Source organism: Opisthocomus hoazin, chromosome 7 (genome assembly GCF_030867145.1).
Source record: "Opisthocomus hoazin isolate bOpiHoa1 chromosome 7, bOpiHoa1.hap1, whole genome shotgun sequence".
NCBI classification, from domain to species: domain Eukaryota; kingdom Metazoa; phylum Chordata; class Aves; order Opisthocomiformes; family Opisthocomidae; genus Opisthocomus; species Opisthocomus hoazin.
In genome coordinates this window covers 27796207-27810198 of record NC_134420.1, presented here as the reverse complement: position 1 = coordinate 27810198, position 13992 = coordinate 27796207, and the positions used below count along the sequence as shown (strand labels likewise).

Here is a 13992-nt window from a genome sequence, read left to right as displayed (position 1 = left end):
AATACCTGCTTATAGTGGTCTAAAACGTTCGGGAAAGTACAGACTCAACACAAGGTGTTTCTTTGTGTTGAGATTTGAGGGATATCTACGGAACAGGAATAAAGCTTATCTCTATGCATATCTAGCCATGCGCATGCCTCACTGATTTTATTAAATGCAAGCATATCACTTTTATGCTGATTGTCCAAGATAACAGCCATTCCCTAAGATAAAAACATTAAATGTAAATTTGCTGAAAATAAAGTAATCATTATTATGTCTGCATATATGTCCTAATTCCTAATTTGAAGTATCAGAGTTCAAAATACAGCAAAGAGAAAATCTTCAGCAAATAGCCATAAGTCCCTACCAGTCCTACACTGCAAGTGACATCAAACTTGCGGCAGTCTTTTGTGAAAGATGCAGCTTTCTCTTCATAAGTGGTGGTGTTACAAACGTATTTAATCAGATCTTTGAGGGTCCTAAAAACCTGTTTTATCTAGCTTGCTTACAGGCTGTAATCTGTTTGTTAACTCAAAATAGATTCAAATCACAAGGCTGCAATGTAATTGCAGTTCAATTATAATTGAATATTTATTATATTATATATATAATATAATCATACTACAACACAATTCAACAAAATGTAGAGCAAAATGTGCACCTTGGAGAGCTACAAGCTAACCTAACTGTCAAAGTAACATTTTTACTACTTTATTTTACATCTGAAGCAGCTGCAACAATTGAGCAGCAAAGCAATTAACCAAGACATTTTACCGAGCCCCATTTCTCTGTTACTTCTCAGGATCCTAGTGTCGTACTAGTGACATATCCTATAAGCACACAAAGAAAAAGAAGCCTTAAAGCCAGGAGACAGCCAAGGATTCTCTTCAGCTAAGGATTCTCCTCTTCATGATGATCTTGCACAGACAGTAAGCTCTTCTTTCTGCTAGAAAAGTGTGTTTGTCCCAGCAAGTAAGCTCATAAACTCATTAGAGCTGGCCTTTTCTGTATAAATATTCCACAGAGAAATCCAGGCTCTCATTTTCAAAACCTTATTACTCAGAGCACGGGGATCTAAGCTCTATTAACAGCCTTGTACTGATTAAAGACATAAATGGCAATTGCAGTAAGTCCCTTGCCTTACACTGGTGATTGCACCTTTGCACCTTCTGTTAATCCGCCTACAGCTTGTACATACTCCTTCTGCAACTCCACGTTTCTATCTCAGCTGCCTAACAGGAACAAGAGTGCACAGAAGAGCACTGCATTTAATCATTACCGACTACAACATCCCAGGGAACAACAAGCAGAGCTACAGGAACTGGATGCTGAGCCAGTCAAGTTTGAAGGCAGATTACACAAGGCAAGTTCTGGAGGTACAGCTCTAGTCAGTAACATAAGAATTTGCGACCGCCAGTTACTCACACATTTCACTGTGGTATTAACATTAACTCGCAGGTGCTTCATCTTAACACTTACCTACATCCTGGCCTTGGGGCCAACCTGAAATAATGTGCTTTAAATGCTTCAGTCTTGGAGTTTATTTAGAGAAGAATATGGCAATTTTCTTGTAAATGAGGAACATGTTCGAGTCATGTCCAGTTATTTTGTCGTCTTAGAGTTAGAGGATACAGTTGCCATCATCTGGTACCTCAAATGTACATAGGTACCAGTTTTCCAACTATAACGTTTCATCCAGGCTTACTAGAAATTGTAACAGTGCTGTTGAGTGGACATCAGGCAGGAGCTTAGATGAGAAACATACTCAGGCTCAAGTGGATCACTATTCTCCTGACAAGCAGACACCAACGGTGGAATTCAGACTAGCGCAATTATTAAAAAACCCCAAGATTAAAGTAACTATTATTAAATTTATTGACCAATTAAATTTAGTAGCGGGTACTGTATATATGTTATCTTCTAAATTGTCTGAAGTTAGAAATTAGCTGAGTCCTGAAAAATATGCTCCCCTATAGACCACAGCTGGAATATGCTCTCACCTCAAAGAGATAAAATATATTCACAGAAAAAAAAATATCCAAGATAAATTGGAAAAGGGTCCAGTTATTTGCGTTGAATGAAAGAACAAGGGTCAAAAACAGTGTTAGCTGGCTTTAAAAAGAAGAAAGAAAAGAGCCTCATGAAAGGAAATTTTCATACATGCTTAGAGTAGTTATCAAAATCCCCAGTTAAAGATATCACAGGGTTGTGCACTGCTGTTCTACAAATTTAACTGCTCTTGAACAATTCCCAATCTGAATTCTATTTTCTTTAACTGACCCTCTGAGAAAGGGTCACAAGCACTCTGTGTTGCTGGCTAATACGGAGCTTACACAGCCCATAAAGGAACTTAGGACATTTCTGTTTCATACTGAAGCAAGAAATGAATTCATGCACATATTAAGCAATTTTCATAGACTAGGATAAACATCAAATTCTTTCAACTGAGACATAAATCCACCAAGGAACTGACCATTCGTGGCATGAGAGAGTCATGATACAAGGTGTTAACTCCAACGCCCTGGACCAATTCCAGCCCTCTCTAACTGCAGTCTGCCTTCCAGCATTTCTTTGCAATTGCACATTGATACAATATTCCTGCCTACTCCTTGTACTGCCCTATCACAGTAACGCTGTTACTTGTTCCTCCACAGTTTCAGAGTTCTGTTTCTGTATGTCGCTGTGTCTGTGGTTATAAACCTTCTGCTTAAGAACCTCCAGGTTGAATGACTAACATAAATATTTTTTCCAAGTATATATTAAAAAAAAAAAAAAAAGAAAAAGAAAAAAAAGACCCTGCTTGCTGCTCAAAGTAAGATTAACTTCCACAGAAGTGGACAGGTTTCCAGTATAGGAGAGAACCCAGGAGAAGATGTTTTTGCACCCCCTTTAAAGACTGAGTAAACCTCAAGCCATTTTCTTCATTTTGCTAGCTGTTTCAGGGTGCTTGTTTTGCTAGTATAATGTAAAAGTGATCCCCTTCTTGCAGATTACATACTTCTTGTGCAGCTTAATTTCCTCCTTAAATACTGACAAGCGCAACATTTTGTCTCTAGGCAATGACAACAGTAGATTATTCATGCTTTTGGCTAGGCAATGGAAAATCATCTTCTGAAATCCAGCAATGAGCTTCTGACTCTTTCTCAGCAGCTGTTCACACTCCATCGGCCTGAAGAGTTTGAAGTAAAACACACTCTACTCCTAAGCTCTCCTACCCAGCTTTCAGAGGAACTCTCTCTAAACCACTATAAAGTGAGACAGTTAACAAGTCTGGTTTTACTACTAAAACAAAACTTTTTTATATTTTGACACAGAGAAAATTAACTGATTATGAGTGAAAATCATCTGCAGCCTTTTATATAGTAAAAAATCAGAACCAGCTGCTTGGTGCAGAAGGTTAATTAATACTCTACTATTTCTTCTTAACAGAGGTGGGTTCAACTAGTAAAACATTTTATTTTTAAGGGAAAAAAAATTCCCCAGCAAAACTTTGATCATCAGTTTCTGTATAACGGAAATTACGTAGAAATAACGTGGATAAAATTGTAGGCAAAGGAATAATTAGCTATTTTATCAGAATTACATGAAAAAGCCTTGCAGATTGTCTAAGATCTTCAGTATTTCTACTATTGCCACCGCAGTTATTCATTTTTAAGAGCGCTAAACTCACACTAGATTCAACAAAAATAAAGAAGTATGTGTGTATGCATGCATGAAAAATAAATATATAAACAAGCAAGAAATTTAGTGTGTGCAATAGCAAAAGTTGAAAGTTCACATTTCACTGCCAGGACACAAAATGAACTGCTAGTTATTTTGCCAGCTGTCATAAAATATATTAGCTTCATCTGTGCAAGTTACCAACACAACACATACACACACAAACACACATACACACACACACATACACAGAATTATTACCAACTCACATAGCACATACCTTTTATATGGGGGGGAATCAAACCCACAATTTGTTTTACAAGTAAATCAAATTAATTCACTTACCACAGCTGGAGGATCATTCCATTCTTCATAAGAAATGGCAGCATATGGGTAAATTCTATCATTGATAATCTGAAGAGTAGCAAGAGCAATTGCTTTCATCGATCGAAAATATGCTTCCCAGAACCACCTTGCCTGTAAAGAGAATAAAGTTCACTTTCACAGATCCAGTGCTTAATAATCAATTTTGGCTTGCCATGCACTATCTGTTCCATGAAGTCTACATGTCAGGTGGAAATTAAATTAGGAGGCGTGTTTATTGTACCTAGGTATATTTTCATAGAGCCTGAAGGCTTCAAACTCAACCCCATCCCCAAAAAAAACAGGACTTACAGCCAATAAAAAGAAGCAGCAGCATTACTTTGCAAGTGATTAAATAGAATGAGAATACTTCAAGGAATCAGTTACTTTCACACTTTTATCATGTTTTCCTCTTGAAAAGTGTCAAAAGCAGTTTGACTATAGATCAGAAGAAATGCTGTTATACTCGTTTTTTCCAAGGCAGAGGAATCTGCAGTGCAGCTAAATAGCCCAATAAAAGCATGCAGCTTAAAAGGTGGAATTTAGAAGTCACTTCTTAACATCAGTATTAGAGGCAGCTGATCAGCTAGAGAATTTCCGTACTCGTGAACCCTACCAAACTGACACCTTCCCAACTCTTCCAAAAACCAAGTATTATTTATACAACTAAATATTAAGATTTTTACATAAAAGTACATGGACATGCCAATTTGTTACTATCATTAATCTAGGCTAATTTACAACACTGGCAGTATAAAACTGCTGAAATGAAGTATGTGATTTTCTTAGATGCACTGAATTTCACAGATGAGTCATTTTCAAGCTAAGGTCCTGTATGGCAAGTTTTATTCTTGTCTCAGTTTCTGTGTAGGACAGGAATGCTGGAAGAAAAACAGGGTTTTGGAAATGAAAATGCTGACTTCTCTGATTCTCTGTTAGAGACATAAACATACTTCTAAAACGCCTAGAACCATCAAATGATCCTGTAGGACCCCATCCAGCCCAGAAGGAAATATGTTTTGCCAGTAGATGTAGTTCAAGAGTTTTGGCCCAAGATACATTAATTTTTTCAACCTAATTTTTCCTCAGGAAACTCCAGCACCTTGAAGCATCCAGAGGTAATTTATTTTGCAATCTCCATATGGTTCAGTATCAACTATAAGAGTATGCGTTTGCATCTAGGTAGTAGAACAATTAAAACAAAAGACAATTTTAGTTAATTGGAAGCTTAAGAAGCTTTCAGAGCCAGAATACAACAACTGAAGACAACATACGAATTTGGGCAAGCGCTCTTTTGCTATGGATTCCTTAAACAGCAAAAAGGCTCTAAAGACAGGCCAGTTTTAATCACATGCTATGAGAATATTAAATAATATTATTTAGCATATTAAGTTACCGAAGGAATACCAAGCTTTTGGAGGTACAGACTTTAAGCTGAATCAGAAATAATTCTCGTTTAGCTGTTGTTAACAAATTGCCAGTGTGTCTCACTCTGCAGCTCATTACTTTTTAATAGAAGAGTGATTTCTACATGTACACCATGTGCTGGAACATTCCTAGGCTATGCAACAGTGTACAGGAAAGATTACAAGTAGGGAAAATGCAAATTCACAAGCAAACCTGCACATATTCATTCATATGCTACCTTGTACTTTACTCTGAGTGTAAACTATGGGATTCAGAATTAAAGACCTGTTGCTAAAACACTGGCCCAAAACTACTCCTTGGTAGTCTGAAAAAGGTTCTTCAGAATAGTTCTGTAAATATTTAAGATGAACAAATCCATGTTACAATTAAAAAAGCATACTAGGGAAGACGTAAGTGCTCTATGGAGCACTACTTTTATTATGAGAAAACATTAACAACCATAAGCCTTACTACTTCAGAGTATATCAAAATTTTATTAAGGAGACTGATGAGTATGCCCGAAAATTACACTTTTCTGGTGCTTGTCATCCAGAGTGAGTGCAAAGCCATTTCACTCTAGAAAGGAATCACTTCCCCCTCCTTATTTCTCTCCTTGGTAGGACTGAACAGCTGTGCTGATTACCAAGAACACAGAGCAAAATTAGTATTATGTCCAACTGTAAAAGCAGAACAATTATATAAACAGGTAAGAATAAATAATGTCTGCCTTCCTAAAATACCAAAAAGACACTAAATAAAGCAAACACCACATGCTAAGCAAAGACATAAGTATACCCTTCCCCATGCTCCATTTCTTAAGAAAAATGTATTACCCAGAACTCAGCAGCAACCGATTTAAAAAGAAACCCAGAAGCGGATTAAGAATTAAAATTGATCAGAACGGTTAACCTCTCTATTCAGGTATCCTAAATAAACAAGAGTAAGAACATGGATTCCAAATTTCATTTTCACATCAGACAACAGCATAGAACCACTGCTAAAAACAACACTAGGTAGAAGGAGAAATTATTTTAGGTAGCCTTTTAACATGTAACTTTATAAAGCAATTAAGTAGCTATTAATTGTGTGAAATACACACAGGACTGTGTATTTCATTGTTATTAAATGACAGCATATTGTTCTAACTCTAAGACTGTTTATTAATACTATCTATGATTATCTAGCTTCCTAACAATCAAAGCTGGTCTTCCTCCCTCAGCAAAACTAGGATGGATCTGATCTAGCTTCTCTCTGCAGAAAGAATGCTTGCAAATGTCAGGCAAAAGTACACCTCTTTACTAAAAGCAAAACTGGAGAAGAGGGCAGAGGGAATTTGCTTTTTATAGACTAATATTTATATAATTAATTTTTTGTAAAGAGCTAGAAAATGTTCCCACAGTTGCTTGTAATTTTTTGGAGCTGTGTTTCTTTAAGGCAGAACTCAAAACCTTCTAAGGGGATTCAAAGTCTCCAAACAGATGTTTCAGGGTCTCATTACTTCCTCCCCACCTTGTTTGCTTTTATAAAGCAGAACTGATTAACATGGCTTGCTAGTGTCTACTGCTCAGCATGCTAAGTTACTAAACATTTTGGGAAAGTTTTCTTTTGGGAAGATGTATGTCGATTCCATTTGAAATGTATTTTCTGCTCTACTTGGTGTGGTTGAAAAGCTTATGTTGGAATGTAACAAATACCTAGGGGGGGTAAAAATCCCATGAACACATTTGGGATACAGGAGAGAGAAACAACAATAACAAAAAAAACCCTGCTCCTGACTCCTATGCCAACTTTCTTAGTATTCTTAGATAGTTTTTCTGAGCTGCCCATTTCTCTTTCCCATATCTGTGAATTCAGAAGACTAACGGTTATACACTCAAGAGTAATTTGACACACTGGGTAATGTTTGTAAGGTACTGCAATGGTAAGATACTAATTAGAGCTACCTGAAAGCCTTCAGGATCTTGAAATAAGTGATCCATAATTACAGATCTTGTCTTCCACATAGCTTTGATTCTGCGCAGTCTACAACCACGATACAGTCAGGCTACCATTCCTTTCAACTTGAACCGAAATTAACTTCTAGTACTCTAGTAGTCTGCTTGATGAAGTTTCAGAATTTTCTAAGGAAACACACTACGTGGACAACAGACTTGTAGAGACTTGTAGATGTGTAAAGAATGATAACTTTGTATACACGTAAATACTGTTCAGGTCACGGGCAATCTAAATTGCAAATAGAGATCAAAAAGGTACTTTGTACAACTGCCAAAACAACACAGATGAAATGTACATTAACCTATGAGATCTTGTTCTGGGTATGTGGCTTACCAGGAATTGCAAACACATATTTAAGAAACACAACTTCTCTTCCCCTTCTAAATTTCTAGATAAACAGAAAATCTAGGATAGATCGAAGACGAAAGACAGAAAAGCATTACTTTCTATAACAGTTTTACCAATGTGTAAAAGAGTCAAATGCAGACTACTGAACGACTTGACTGAGAATGAGAAATACATTATATTATTGGGTTGCCCAGCGGGTTGGAAGTGATTGGAATAATAATAATAATATTAATTATAATACAATAGATACCCCATGAAATTAATTCATCTGAATTCAACTTCTGCAGAAAATTTTACAAAGCCAAGACAGCTTCACCACAGAAGCCAAAGACTGAAGGGATCAGAGACCAAACTCTTTCTCTCCAAGCGGTGAGCTCTGCAGACCGAGGTCACAGCCATGGGCATGCCAGTAAGCAGTTCTAAGTTGTCTCCCTTCCTTCCTCCCCACCCGACTTTCAACTGCTGCATCCTCATTAGATTGGCCACAAAAACCCACCACTTTCTGTAAAGGCTAAAACTGCTTAATATAATGTAGAAGTATTAATTTGTCTTTACAAATACACACATACCCCTTGAGGAACACCGGCAGTATCTGTAAGAGAAGAAAAAGTTTAGAAACTTTGTTTTCTTCCTCAGAACTGTAGATGGTATGGGAAATTTTGCATTCCTTCAACCAAGTAAGCAAGCATCCAACCCAACAGTTCCATTCCACTTGTTTTCAGTTCCAGGACTGTTCAAGCGGATACGAAGAACCTAAACTGACAATATTCAGCACACACAGGTACAGGCAAGAGCTTGGGACTGAAGCATTTGCAGTTATTTTCATAGGAGACAACAGGCAGCAGCATGCAGCAATAGGGCAGCTTACTCACAGAAAGTAACATTTATTTAGGTAAGGTGTTACTTTCCTTAGAAATAAACACACTTGGGGGCCTAGCATCTCTTTATAAGCTCTTTACAAGCCAGCACAGCATCAGGTTACAGAGTCCATTCACATAATGTTTACAAGTTCTAATGTTAAGGCCACTAATGGTGCTCCAGTGTAGAGTGCAAGACAGATCAACGTAAATCTTTTGATTCGTTCACAAAAAGAAAAACACTGGGCGTGAGGCAAGGAAAGGAATACTTTCTGCAACATTTACATCAATGGGAAAACAGTCCATGAAAGGAACTTTCTTGCCTCCTGCCTTTTCACAGCCCATGATTTGGTGGGAGTTGGTAAAGTTAGCAAAAGGGGAAAAAAGAAGATTCGCAAAAGAGTAGTAAAAGTTAACTGCCCATAAACCACCACTTCCCCCAGCTTTTAGGTCAGGCGCCATGATGCTGTAAGATTTTGCCCCACTGCAGGAGTTCAGTGTTTCCAAAATGCCTTGAAAAGGTTTACAAGGCCTTGAAACATAACCATTTTCACACTGGCTGGGTGACTACTTTAATGCTTTCCCTTCTTGGTGGCTCTGGGTGTTCCTGGTTTTTACTCCCTGACCAGCTGGGCTAGGGAATTCTGGCCAAAGAAAAGAGCGTGGCCTAGGTGCTGCAGCAGCACTGGCCTGGAAGCCAGAGTGATCTTACTCTTAATCCCGGTTTTGTTACTTACTTACAGATAAATGCTTGACATGTATTTGACTGCTTGCTTCTACTTCAGCCTCTCAGCAGTATGTGTAATATTCGCCTCACAGATGTTGTGAGACTTAACCATTATAGACTTTTCTAATTTTGGGGTGGACAGAATAATAGTAAAAATTTAACTTTATTCTCTCTTATTATTTGTAAGGAGAAACCTTAAAACTAATAAAACTAATATTAAGCTAACCACTGCTACCGAAGTAACTGACTGCGGCAACCCTTTGCTAAAACGTGTACCTTCAGTAGAGATATAAAAGATGTTACAAGAAATTCCTACAGCTCTGCTGTGCATCTAACAGCTCTGAGCGTAGAAGTTCATCCACCAAGAGCTTAAGTTACGTGTGATATTGTAATATAATCAAATTGTTTTTAAGTTACTGAGACCTAACAAGTTATTGCCCATCAAGCAAGCTACCATAACCGGTCACAGGAAACCGCCCCCCACCCTCTTTCCATTGTGCAGTAGGATTAGATAGGCTACCAAGGTTTAAGATAAACTGGATTATTATACATTTGGCCTATACTAAAGAAGCATATGAGGACAGCTGATGATATATAACAATCAGACAGCAAGCTTGAGCTCTCAAGCCTCCTACTTTCCCTCCCCCACCCCCGCAAGGTAAAACGGGACTGAAGAGAGAGCATAAACTCCTCTTTTGGAGAAACAAGCATTTTACAGAAGGTTTCCCAAGATAAATTTTGGGTTCAGACTGAGGACCCTATAACCCCAAATTCCCACATTTTTCTGCCCATGAATTGTAATCTCCCCCTCTTTCTGGCCTGCTTTACTGTTTCTACAGCTGGTTGCCTGTTCCAACAACTTCCTTGCTGATCATACATACCACTTTTAGTATGCAGCTCTTCAACAAAGCTGATACCAGCTGGGTCAGCTAAAATCATTACCATTTTTGTTTCTTTACACAGGCTTATGAGAAACCCTCAAAAGACTTTATAATATTAAGAACTAGACAATACTGTTGTTTCCAGAAAGTGGTAAGAATTTGGGTTAAAAAAAAAGTGTTTATTTAGTTTAGGACCCTTAGCAATATGACACAATCAAGTTCAACAAACCTAAGGCTGGCTGGCTCAATCTTCTCCCTGTCATCAGTGCGGAAAAAATATAGGGTCATTCAGAGAGAAATTTAGAGCTCTAGTACCTTAAAAGACATCCTGAATAATCCATTCTCCTCTTATTAAGAGAGCATGAGAAGACAGAGTAAGCGAGTAGCTGTGGGCCATGATCCTTCTTCTCCTTAAAGCCTATCTTCAAAAAATCATGAGGGCCCTCTCCTTTTCCCAGAGAGGCACAAAGATTTGAAATGAGAACAAAGAGAATGTACACTACATTTTTCAAATATAATGAATGTATTTCAGGCTACGGAAAAAACGTAAGAGACCCATGCTCTGAAAAGTTGGCTCACTTTTGGGGTGCCAGTACAATTACCCAAAACTGGAGGTAACCTCTTTAGAAACCGCAATCTGAAAGTAAAAATCAGATTTTTATCCCCATACATAACTACTCTGTAGGAAATTTAAGAGTTAATCCATTAAATCAATGGAATACTGGTAAATTCATGCTACCTTGCCTAAAACTGAAAAGTTTTCTGAATTATTTTCATGCTTTATAGAAGATCAGATTAAAATCACCTTTCAAATTTGACCTAAGCTGGTTGTGTTGTGTCTATTTGTCAACAAGGACATAACCAAGAAAAACAGTAGTGCAGGCATTGCACAAAGAGTGCTCATAACATCAGCACGCCACCTTTAAAGCTAAAAAATGAGGGTAGCAAGGAATTGCACTTTTGGGAGTGTCTGATCACTTCAGATAAAGACTAATCCATAATTCAATGTTAGGTTTTCCCAAAGCTCAAACCAGAAGTTCATCTACAAAGGAAAAAGAGGAATGAGCAGTGGAACAATGCAGGGCACATACAGTTGTTTCCAGTTAGCTAAGGCTTGCTTCTAATGGAACATGACAATGCTCTTTTAATATTGTGACTGAATTTTCATTCCATCTTTCAACTCTTGTTTCTGAGCTATCCATGATTCTCAAGTAAAGCCCTAAAAATATTCGATTCATCTGTTTTAACTTCTGCAAATTCTATGAGTGGCCTATAGAGGAATACTCCTTAATTACAAGACACTTCTGTGGGACGAGCAAGTGAAACAGTAACTTGTATCACCACACTCCTGTATTTTAAGAAAGAGATTCCAGACAGACATTTTGTGGTGCTGGGTTTTATTGTAATTCAGTCGCAAAAAATACCACTTCAAAAGTAAGGCAGTAGGCGGATTTAATCACCTGGCTCAATATTCTCCACTGTAGTAATTTCAGCCATGAAACAAGCACATTTGCCTACTTCAGATACAACAGAGAGTGAAAACTAGATCTTTCTACTATCCAAATTCCCTTTTTTTTTTTCTTTTTCTTTTTGAAGCTGCCAATTCATAAGGGGACAGAGGTCAGAGTTCAAAACGCTAGTCTTACCCTTCAGATACCAGCCACTTGGGAGTAACTCACTTCTACGGGCTCTCAGTTTTATTGCCGTAAACTACTTGACAAACGCTGACTCATAAGAGCTAAGGGCAAAGGAAAATGTTAGTGCAAGCTCAGATATTAAGCTTCTTGCACTGCAGTCTTCCTCAGATTCTTCACTTTGGTGCTTTGAAAGGAATCACTTACATCAGTTAAAGTAATCTGAATGTACAACTACACACACTATGCATACACGAGAATGGTTCTTTGGTGTGTACTGTTAAAGTTATAATTTTGAGTCTTGCTTCCATGCTTTCAGATTATGGGGGGGGGGGGGGGGGGGAGGGGGGTGTGAGGGTTTTTTGTTTTGTTTTAGGTGGTTTGTTGTTTTGGATTTTTAACCTTTCCATATTCTGTTATGAAAAAGAGCCTTGTTCTGCTTCAAATCTGCCTCAAATACTTGACATAGAAGAAGCTATTTTCAATAGTTCTCATTCTCTCTCATGAAATAACATATCATATGGTTTTGAAATCCTACATTATCTTGACCCCTAAAACACACATTTCCACTATTCCTTGTCCTAGTGATAGTAATGTAGTTTAAAAAATAGCAACAACACAAGACTTGAATAGATAAAAATACCACTTAGCACCGGTGTTCTCCCCTCCCTCCCTATATTTCTGCACATCAGACTTTCTTCTTTGATTAATGAGTATGTCAACTTCACAATTCTGTTGCAGAAGGCAACATTGCACCAGCCTTGAAACCCAACTCGCTGCCCTGGCTCCCTACAAATCCACTGCCAAAATACATTTAAGTTATGGAGCAAACAACAGATACCAGCACTACAAGCAGCAAGAAACCACCTCATTCTCAGCTGTGCCTGGCAATACTGGTGCTAAGCATGGAGATAGAGCCACCAAAAAAAGAAGCAAGATGAGGAGAAAAAAGCAGTTTTATAAAGCACTTTGAGCTTTAAAAACATGTACTGTAAAAATGGCTACCGTTTACCGAATTCCCCTTGCTCCCAAAGAGCCTTCAGTTCTGTCTTCCTATTTACAGGCAAATGACATGTGCTGACACAGAAATAACACACCTATAAGAGAGTAACATATATCCTACTCTGGCTTCCAGGTAGTCATATCTACATAATAATCTTTGATAATGACGTAAAGACACAAAAAATAGCCCAGCCTCTTCCCTCCAGTTTCCAGGAGTTTGAGGGGCTCCCTGAATACTCCAATTTCATCAGGCTCTTACTGTGAAGGAGCAGGCACACCTAACCTAAAGAGTAATCAAAATTACTTGGATCTGTGTCACCCTTTTTATGATAAGTTTGCCCTTTGCGCACTCCCTGTTAACAACATGAAACCAGACCTACAGTGAGCTACACTTACACCATCATTGATTCAACAGCAGTCTAGAAAATAATAGAAAACAAATACGTGTATGTAGTTGCAGGGAACATTCAACTACTGTATGACCACAGGTTGGGGGGTGGGGGGACATTTTAGCCATATTTCTTGGCAAATGATGGACAGCTCCTGAAACTGAAAGCAATAGGTTTCTAGTCCTAGGGGTATTGCCTTCAAATATGTCTATGTTCTCAGGGTAGATCGGTTTTCCCTGCTGCAGGCATCCCGCTGAGAGGTGAGGTCCCAAGCAAAACACAGGAATCTGACTGCAAGCCTTTGAGGTGGCAGGAGCCAAGGGAGGTTCAAAGACAAGGCTGGCTGGTGGGCAGCACCTCTGAGTATTGCAGAGGTTAGAGGTTAGTAAAGCAGGAGCCACTGGCCAATAAAACAGTGTTTGGAGAGCCCACTCTACAGATAAATTGGGGATCTGTTTACACCTTTCCCAGCTTTCTGAGTTACACACACTGATGCTTCCCACTGTGATCTTGTCCTATGTCCACCAGCATCTCCCCTCCTCAGCAGCTGCCCTGCTCTCTGCTGGTTGGCTTTATAACATCTCTAAAGGATGCTTGGAAACTTTTAATCAGCATCCAGCATCAAAAATAAATAAATAAAAGCACAACTGCTTTTATTTGTGTCAACTGCTGCAACAAGATCTGTCTTGTTTGAGATTTCCCATGACTGCTGTACTAATGCTGGGAGAATAGAAGCTTAAATTCCCT

The 13992-nt window shown here is 38.3% G+C and overlaps 1 protein-coding gene across 2 annotated transcripts in view; it reads right to left on the bottom strand.

Moving 5' to 3' along the window:
* The window catches only part of EXT2 (exostosin glycosyltransferase 2), an 82508-nt gene that overhangs the window by 40754 nt on the left and 27762 nt on the right, over positions 1 to 13992 (bottom strand). For both annotated transcript variants that reach the window (XM_075426332.1, XM_075426333.1), the window contains exon 8: positions 3988 to 4119. In XM_075426332.1, coding sequence (XP_075282447.1) covers positions 3988 to 4119 — 132 coding nt within the window. The remainder of the gene's footprint in view (positions 1 to 3987; positions 4120 to 13992) is intronic.